Source organism: Oncorhynchus keta, unplaced genomic scaffold (genome assembly GCF_023373465.1).
Source record: "Oncorhynchus keta strain PuntledgeMale-10-30-2019 unplaced genomic scaffold, Oket_V2 Un_contig_7984_pilon_pilon, whole genome shotgun sequence".
Classification (NCBI taxonomy): Eukaryota; Metazoa; Chordata; class Actinopteri; order Salmoniformes; family Salmonidae; genus Oncorhynchus; species Oncorhynchus keta.
In genome coordinates, this window is record NW_026289791.1 from 1 (window position 1) to 9,991 (window position 9,991).

At 43.4% G+C, this 9,991-nt stretch overlaps 1 protein-coding gene across 5 annotated transcripts; it reads left to right on the forward strand.

Annotated features, from left to right (window-relative positions):
• The first annotated feature begins 338 nt into the window (after nt 1–338).
• On the forward strand, nt 339–9,646 carry LOC127926624 (ly6/PLAUR domain-containing protein 6-like). 5 transcript variants are annotated; one of them, XM_052512069.1, is made up of 5 exons: nt 339–501; nt 4,102–4,200; nt 4,866–4,996; nt 5,629–7,329; nt 7,781–9,646. In XM_052512069.1, exons 1-4 carry the CDS (start codon nt 384–386, stop codon nt 5,809–5,811), a joined length of 531 nt encoding a protein of 176 aa, XP_052368029.1. In that variant the 5' UTR covers nt 339–383; the 3' UTR covers nt 5,812–7,329; nt 7,781–9,646. The 5 variants fall into 5 exon arrangements, with proteins under 5 accessions (XP_052368029.1, XP_052368030.1, XP_052368031.1 ...); XM_052512070.1 differs by having other exon boundaries at nt 7,979–9,646; XM_052512071.1 differs by having other exon boundaries at nt 8,177–9,646.
• The last annotated feature ends 345 nt before the right edge of the window (nt 9,647–9,991 follow it).

A 9,991-nucleotide genomic window follows, 5' to 3' on the forward strand; every position in this document is an offset into this window, starting at 1 on the left:
TGTCGGTCCTCAAAGCAATCCTTCACCCCGCTCAAGCAACCTGAGAAAAGCCTTCATCAATCCACTTACTGTATGTAGACTGTGATCCTAGCTTCATGTGATTCACTATAGGGTTAGTTACTGGATGCCCTCTGAGTCGGGGTCTGGATGACATTTAGTTAATGAAGCAAAGCACAGCGCACACAACAGCATGAGTGAGATACAGACAACTGATCACCTCCTCCGGATGTACTGATCGATCTCCATCTCTTTCTTTCTCTCTGTCGCTGTCTCTCTCCAACTCTGAGGATGTTTCCCTTCAATATTTTATTCACTGATTGATTTCCTCAACAGTGTCCTGGACGTTGACCAATCAGACAGCTGCATGTGGAAGGTCTCAGCCAATGATGGAGGCCTGGCCAGCAGCCTGGGTCCTACTTTTAACGCTAATCGCTGATTGGCTGGAAGCGGCTCAATCGCGGGACTTCACTGTGAAGGACATCATCCTGCTCCATCCATCAAGTATGAATACACATGCATTGGAAATGTATTTTTGTATCAAATTGTGGTAGATGCAGTCAGACCTTTCCTTTCCTCTGGTTGAGTCTGCTGGCAATGTCTCCGTGACCTTTGAAATGAGTCATCAATACTGAGATGTGACCATTATAACAGCCAAGAGAAAGGGCATCCATCCATGACCCTCTGATCCAGAGTTCTTATGGGGTGGGGGGCACACAGGGGCTCGTTCCCCCTCAGATTTGTCCTGTAAATGTTTAAAAAAATATATATATTATTGTAATTTTATATTATTATGATTTATTTTTTGGCTCTTCTTTTATGAATTTGTCTTTAGTTCACCCAGATAGGTTCTCCAAACCTCATAACTAGACACCAAGAAGCCGTTTCAGGCTATCAATTCAATTAGAGTCGCTATGTATAAAACAAGCTGTAGAAAATTGGTTTCAATTTCAGTTTAATCCTCAGAAAAGACAGAACAAATATGACAACAAATATTAAGGTTAAACTCAAAATATTGTAATTGATAAAAATACAAATCGATAAATAATATTTAAATTGAACCTTTATTTAACTTGGCAAGTCAGTTAAGAACAAATTCTTATTTACAATGACGGCCTACCCCGGCCAAACCTGGACAACGCTGGGCCTTATGGGGCTCCCAATCACGGTCGGATGTGATACAGCCTGAATTCGAACCAAGGACTGTAGTGACACCTCTTGCACTGAGATGCAGTGCCTTAGATCGCTGCGCCACTCGGAAGCCCTATATAATAATACTCTTAACAAAAATCTTTATCTTTAACTTACGATCTGTATAAACTATGAGAATAGAAAGGTTCAGAAGTTTTGTGAAACATCAAAGCACAGTTGAACAATATATAAGCAAATCCAAACAGAGATAGATGGGAGGATGATGGGAGGGGTTGAGTGGAGCTTAATGGTGGGACTGAAGGGTGGGATTGTAGAAAAAAGCTGTTTCAGGTGTTTGAAAAAGGCAAAATTCTTCTTGCCGAACCCCCCAGCCATCCTCACATACTTTGTGCCCCCTCAGATCTTTGAGGTGCCCCCTGCTCTGATCCCCAGACAAAGGTGACATGGCCACAGTTGGTAATGGTCACAGTCAGGCAGGCCTCTCTTCACCCTGCCTTCATCTTTGAAGGCACTTTCCATATCTAGATGAAGAGATTATAATAAAACAATATTTATACACAATGCCAGTGTAGAGACATCTTCCTCATCCACCACTGTGTGACACAGTCTCTGGCGTACTACATCTGCAGTGTTGGGTATCAGTGAGATGTGTGCGAGTTTCCAGACGTGACTTCCTGTTTCCCAGCCCTTTCTCTCTGTGAAACTGAGACGCATTCTGTCCCTCAACCTTCAGTTCCTCAGACTACAGTACTACAGTACAGACTACAGTACTACAGTACAGACTACAGTACTACAGTACAGACTACAGTACAGACTACAGTACAGTATACTGGTCCACAGTGAGAACTGGGCTCACCGCTGTGTGAGAAGTATGGAAACGCACAGTAGCTCTAAGAGGCAGGCACGTACGAGGTCAGACCCTTAAAGGTTCCCCTCCTCTACTCCCCTCCATCTCCCTGCAGTCAAACACTGAAATCTCATCTAATGTATCTTACCTCAGCTCTCTTGGCACAATCTGCCTTCAACATCTGATAAGCCAAGAGCTCCTATATCAGGTTTATGGTTGTTAATTTCATAGGGATACCTGAGCTGAATTCCCCAAGAAATGCGTGTCTGTTTGGACCCACGCCCCGGCATGTACAGGGGGATAGGAGGACCTTGACCAGCCCTGGGGGCTTGGGGTATGGAGGGTGGATTAGTGGGAGTATGTGTGTGTTAGTGTGTGTGTGTGTGTGTGTGTGTGTGTGTGTGTGTGCGTGCGTGTGTGCGTGCGGTGCGTGCGTGTGTGTGAGAGACTGGCAGGCAGGCAGACTTTTGTTCGCTGAGTGAAGTTTGGATGACCCTAAGACCTGTAGCTGTCTTAGTATGTGTCCCAAATGGTACGCCATTCACTTTATAGTGCACTACTACATCATGGGCCTTGATCAAAATTAGTGCACTATACAGGGAATATCGTGCCATTTGGGATGCAGCATATCCAATGGGAGGCCTGATTCCCAGTGTTCTTAGTATTAACATAATGGTTGCCAATTGAACAAACCAAACAAGCCTACTGTTTGATCACGGCAGATGGTCTCCATGCAATGTTTAGTGACCATTCTATTCTAGAATCTAGACGGTTGAACTGATGGGGCATTAATTCAATTCAAACTGTATCGTCCTCTCATAATATAACACTTAACAAAGACACACAGACTGACTGTAGTTAAATGTCCTGTATGTACTGTAGTTAAATGTCCTGTGTGTACTGTAGTTAAATGTCCTGTATGTACTGTAGTTAAATGTCCTGTATGTACTGTAGTTAAATGTCCTGTATGTACTGTAGTTAAATGTCCTGTGTGTACTGTAGTTAAATGTCCTGTATGTACTGTAGTTAAATGTCCTGTATGTACTGTAGTTAAATGTCCTGTATGTACTGTAGTTAAATGTCCTGTATGTACTGTAGTTAAATGTCCTGTATGTACTGTAGTTAAATGTCCTGTATGTACTGTAGTTAAATGTCCTGTATGTACTGTAGTTAAATGTCCTGTATGTACTGTAGTTAAATGTCCTGTATGTACTGTAGTTAAATGTATGTCGTTAAAGGAAAGTTGTCTCTGTTATAGTATCTGCAGGATCTAACATTATCGCTGTAGCTCTGAGGACTACATATCGCTGTAGATCTGAGGACTACATATCGCTGTAGCTCTGAGGACTACATATCGCTGTAGCTCTGAGGACTACACATCGCTGTAGCTCTGAGGACTACATATCGCTGTAGCTCTGAGGACTACATATCGCTGTAGCTCTGAGGACTACATATCGCTGTAGCTCTGAGGACTACATATCGCTGTAGCTCTGAGGACTACATATCGCTGTAGCTCTGAGGACTACATATCGCTGTAGCTCTGAGGACTACATATCGCTGTAGCTCTGAGGACTACACATCGCTGTAGATCTGAGGACTACACATCGCTGTAGCTCTGAGGACTACATATCGCTGTAGCTCTGAGGACTACACATCGCTGTAGCTCTGAGGACTACATATCGCTGTAGCTCTGAGGACTACATATCGCCGTAGCTCTGAGGACTACATATCGCTGTAGCTCTGAGGACTACATATCGCTGTAGCTCTGAGGACTACATATCGCTGTAGCTCTGAGGACTACATATCGCTGTAGCTCTGAGGACTACATATCGCTGTAGCTCTGAGGACTACATATCGCTGTAGCTCTGAGGACTACAGATCGCCGTAGCTCTGAGGACTACATATCGCTGTAGCTCTGAGGACTACAACACAATTAGGAGTCAAATGTACAATTTGCATTTCTTCTATAGCTCATTGAGTAATGACAATGTATTGATTCAGGGAAGTGTTTTTCATTTTGGGACATGTTATTAAATCTACCAAAAATATGTTATTAAATCTAGATGGTGAATAATAGACTTGTGCTCGTCTCCTCGTCTCCACAGCCACTCCTCATCCTGGAGGGTTCAAGTGCTTCACATGTAAAGATGCACCAGACAACTACGAATGCAATCGCTGGGCTCCGGACGTATACTGCCCACGAGGTAATTACAGTAAGGTATTTCTGGTATTTACAGCCTGCTCTGTATCTATCATCAAACCCTGTTTTTCAGACCCTCTCGACTCCGTCCAGAGCAGAAATATAAATGACAGGAAAATACCAGGCTGTAAAATGAAGGGTTATCAATGTTGTCTTTGCTGGTTTCTGTATCTTAAACAGTGTATTTCACTTCAGCTGGACATGTTTAGATACGAAATTGAATTGGCAGGTTGTATAATTCCACAGGCTCTCTTCTTTTATATAGATGATCTTTTGATCTTAAAAGCACATTCTTTGAGTTATTAACAAATGATAAATCGTAGTTTATCACATGAAATGTGAGGATTGGTTTAAATCACTGGAATCCATCTGAACCTCAGGCTCTTTCAGTGTTACCGTCCACTTCAGTAAGAAGTAGATTGTTAACACATGATATTCATAGAAATGAATGACATTGCTGTTGAAAAGTAAGCTACATTTGCGTTTACATTAATTGTTTACAACATGATATTCATAGAAATGAATGACATTGCCGTTGAAAAGTAAGCTACATTTGCGTTATAGCTGTTATTTCTCCATAGTGTCTGAACGTTAGATCACATGTATCCATCTCTCCGCTGTAAATATTGCAGAATGCACCTTTAACGACAGTGTCTGTGTGTCTGACAGAGACCAGGTACTGCTACACCCTCCATGTGTTGGACGTCCAGGGGAACACAGTGTCTGTGACCAAACGCTGTGTGGCCCTGGCCCACTGTCTGTCTACAGGCTGCACCCAGGACAACCATGAAGGATACAAGGTCATTCACGAAGCCTCTTTCCTTTGAATAACATTACATTTCTGACATGGCTGCTGAAGCAACTCCTAAATGCACAAGTGCATTTCATTTACCAGGTGAGGGACTAACCAGGGGCAGTTATCAACGGGGACACACATACAGCATGTATGGAAAGAAAGATGATGTTTGAACTTTTATTAGTAATATTTGCAGTTCAGAATGTGGCTCTCTGCTCTGTGGTGTCTGATGTGATTTACCACACTGTCATGGTAATCCCCAGGCCCTGGTTTAGAATGATCTCACTTGGATAAGAATCTGTTCCCTTCTCAGCCGTTGTTATTTGAATGTCTTTCTGGAAATTCCTCTGTCTGTGTTCTGTTTGTGGACTGTCTGTAGTTTGTCTGTGTTCGGTCTGTAGTCTGTCTGTAGTTTGTCTGTAGTTTGTCTGTGTACGGTCTGTAGTCTGTCTGTGTTCGGTCTGTAGTTTATGTGTTCTGGCTGTAGTTTGTATGTGTTCTGTCTGTAGTTTGTCTGTGTTCGGTCTGTATATTTAGATTTTTGCTGAAAGCACTATTTCATCTATTCAAATTGTGTGTGTGCGTGTTAACGTACTAGGTGAATAAAGGTGATTCTATCTCTACTCCTGATTCCAGGTCTGCACTGCTTGCTGTGAAGGAAACATCTGTAACATGCAGTTGCCAAGAAACAAGACAGACACCATCTTTTCCACCACCTCTCTCCTCCACAGCAGTAACGGTCTACTCACACACTACTGGCTGCTCACTGGCTGTCTGAGCTCTATCGTCATCAGCGTCATGCTATCCAACAGTCTATGACATCTAACACTCCTACCGTCATCAGCGTCATGCTATCCAACAGTCTATGACATCTAACACTCCTACCGTCATCAGCGTCATGCTATCCAACAGTCTATGACATCTAACACTCCTACCGTCATCAGCGTCATGCTATCCAACAGTCTATGACATCTAACACTCCTACCGTCATCAGCGTCATGCTATCCAACAGTCTATGATATCTAACACTCCTACCGTCATCAGCGTCATGCTATCCAACAGTCTATGACATCTAACACTCCTACCGTCATCAGCGTCATGCTATCCAACAGTCTATGACATCTAACACTCCTACAGTCATCAGCGTCATGCTATCCAACAGTCTATGATATCTAACACTCCTACCGTCATCAGCGTCATGCTATCCAACAGTCTATGACATCTAACACTCCTACCGTCATCAGCATCATGCTATCCAACAGTCTATGACATCTAACACTCCTACCGTCATCAGCGTCATGCTATCCAACAGTCTATGACATCTAACCCTCCTACCGTCATCAGCGTCATGCTATCCAACAGTCTATGACATCTAACACTCCTACCGTCATCAGCGTCATGCTATCCAACAGTCTATGACATCTAACACTCCTACCGTCATCAGCGTCATGCTATCCAACAGTCTATGACATCTAACACTCCTACCGTCATCAGCGTCATGCTATCCAACAGTCTATGACATCTAACACTCCTACCGTCATCAGCGTCATGCTATCCAACAGTCTATGATATCTAACACTCCTACCGTCATCAGCGTCATGCTATCCAACAGTCTATGACATCTAACACTCCTACCGTCATCAGCGTCATGCTATCCAACAGTCTATGACATCTAACACTCCTACAGTCATCAGCGTCATGCTATCCAACAGTCTATGACATCTAACACTCCTACCGTCATCAGCGTCATGCTATCCAACAGTCTATGACATCTAACACTCCTACCGTCATCAGCGTCATGCTATCCAACAGTCTATGACATCTAACACTCCTACCGTCATCAGCGTCATGCTATCCAACAGTCTATGACATCTAACACTCCTACCGTCATCAGCGTCATGCTATCCAACAGTCTATGACATCTAACACTCCTACCGTAATCAGCGTCATGCTATCCAACAGTCTATGACATCTAACACTCCTACCGTCATCAGCGTCATGCTATCCAACAGTCTATGACATCTAACACTCCTACCGTCATCAGCGTCATGCTATCCAACAGTCTATGACATCTAACACTCCTACCGTCATCAGCGTCATGCTATCCAACAGTCTATGACATCTAACACTCCTACAGTCATCAGCGTCATGCTATCCAACAGTCTATGACATCTAACACTCCTACCGTCATCAGCGTCATGCTATCCAACAGTCTATGATATCTAACACTCCTACCGTCATCAGCGTCATGCTATCCAACAGTCTATGACATCTAACACTCCTACCGTCATCAGCGTCATGCTATCCAACAGTCTATGACATCTAACACTCCTACCAGTCATCAGCGTCATGCTATCCAACAGTCTATGACATCTAACACTCCTACCGTCATCAGCGTCATGCTATCCAACAGTCTATGACATCTAACACTCCTACCGTCATCAGCGTCATGCTATCCAACAGTCTATGACATCTAACACTCCTACCGTCATCAGCGTCATGCTATCCAACAGTCTATGACATCTAACACTCCTACCGTCATCAGCGTCATGCTATCCAACAGTCTATGACATCTAACCCTCCTACCGTCATCAGCGTCATGCTATCCAACAGTCTATGACATCTAACACTCCTACCGTCATCAGCATCATGCTATCCAACAGTCTATGACATCTAACACTCCTACCGTCATCAGCGTCATGCTATCCAACAGTCTATGACATCTAACACTCCTACAGTCATCAGCGTCATGCTATCCAACAGTCTATGACATCTAACACTCCTACAGTCATCAGCGTCATGCTATCCAACAGTCTGACATCTAACACTCCTACAGTCATCAGCGTCATGCTATCCAACAGTCTATGACATCTAACACTCCTACCGTCATCAGCGTCATGCTATCCAACAGTCTATGACATCTAACACTCCTACAGTCATCAGCGTCATGCTATCCAACAGTCTATGACATCTAACACTCCTACAGTCATCAGCGTCATGCTATCCAACAGTCTGACATCTAACACTCCTACAGTCATCAGCGTCATGCTATCCAACAGTCTATGACATCTAACACTCCTACCGTCATCAGCGTCATGCTATCCAACAGTCTATGACATCTAACACTCCTACCGTCATCAGCGTCATGCTATCCAACAGTCTATGACATCTAACACTCCTACAGTCATCAGCGTCATGCTATCCAACAGTCTATGACATCTAACACTCCTACAGTAATCAGCGTCATGCTATCCAACAGTCTATGATATCTAACACTCCTACCGTCATCAGCGTCATGCTATTTAACAGTCTATGACATCTAACACTCCTACCGTCATCAGCGTCATGCTATCCAACAGTCTGACATCTAACACTCCTACAGTCATCAGCGTCATGCTATCCGACAGTCTATGATATCTAACACTCCTACCGTCATCAGCGTCATGCTATCCAACAGTCTATGACATCTAACACTCCTACAGTAATCAGCGTCATGCTATCCAACAGTCTATGATATCTAACACTCCTACCGTCATCAGCGTCATGCTATCCAACAGTCTATGACATCTAACACTCCTACCGTCATCAGCGTCATGCTATCCAACAGTCTATGACATCTAACACTCCTACCGTCATCAGCGTCATGCTATCCAACAGTCTATGACATCTAACACTCCTACCGTCATCAGCGTCATGCTATCCAACAGTCTATGATATCTAACACTCCTACCGTCATCAGCGTCATGCTATCCAACAGTCTATGATATCTAACACTCCTACAGTCATCAGCGTCATGCTATCCAACAGTCTGACATCTAACACTCCTACCGTCATCAGCGTCATGCTATCCAACAGTCTATGACATCTAACACTCCTACCGTCATCAGCGTCATGCTATCCAACAGTCTATGACATCTAACACTCCTACCGTCATCAGCATCATGCTATCCAACAGTCTATGATATCTAACACTCCTACCGTCATCAGCGTCATGCTATCCAACAGTCTATGACATCTAACACTCCTACAGTCATCAGCGTCATGCTATCCAACAGTCTGACATCTAACACTCCTACCGTCATCAGCGTCATGCTATCCAACAGTCTATGACATGTAACACTCCTACCGTCATCAGCATCATGCTATCCAACAGTCTATGACATCTAACACTCCTACCGTCATCAGCGTCATGCTATCCAACAGTCTGACATCTAACACTCCTACCGTCATCAGCGTCATGCTATCCAACAGTCTATGACATCTAACACTCCTACAGTCATCAGCGTCATGCTATCCAACAGTCTGACATCTAACACTCCTACCGTCATCAGCGTCATGCTATCCAACAGTCTGACATCTAACACTCCTACCGTCATCAGCGTCATGCTATCCAACAGTCTATGATATCTAACACTCCTACCGTCATCAGAGTCATGCTATCCAACAGTCTATGACATCTAACACTCCTTCTGCATGGTAGAGCAAGTAGATGTACAGTTTGATATTATTATATTTGGTGTTAAAATTTTATGAAGTTGCTTTTCTGTTTAATTTATTTAATTTTTCCTATTTTTTAACCGAGACAGTATTGACGGAATCTTCTAGATTTTGTCTCACCGTAAGAAGTTCTCCTGTTATATTTACTGGATTCTATGTGCAGAATGTGATATATGTACATAGTATTTATTTAGTTAACATTGGATTCAGGAATTTAGAATGAAAGTGAACTAGGTTTGCAGTGCGGTGTTTTGTTCCTGGAGTCGTGTGATTGGTTGGTTTGAGCTGTGCCACTGTACCCTTGAGACTGATGACTGATCCTTTCCTCTCAACCATTGGCTATCTGCAAGGCATTTTAAGGAGATATGACGTCAACCATAACACTTTACAAGCACGTTGTAATGTTTCTGTATTTCTCACAGTTCTTGTCAATAGAGGTTGCCACTTATTGATTAGCATGTCGTATTGAGGATGATGGTCTAAACATCCTGTACTGATCCCA

Coding starts and splice junctions, on each gene's coding strand:
- LOC127926624 (XM_052512069.1), top strand. CDS start 384: ATGATGGAGGCCTGGCCAGCAGCCTGGGTCCTACTTTTAACGCTAATC. Junction 502..4,101: donor CATCCTGCTCCATCCATCAA/GTATGAATACAC, acceptor TCGTCTCCACAG/CCACTCCTCATCCTGGAGGG. Junction 4,997..5,628: donor ACAACCATGAAGGATACAAG/GTCATTCACGAA, acceptor TCCTGATTCCAG/GTCTGCACTGCTTGCTGTGA.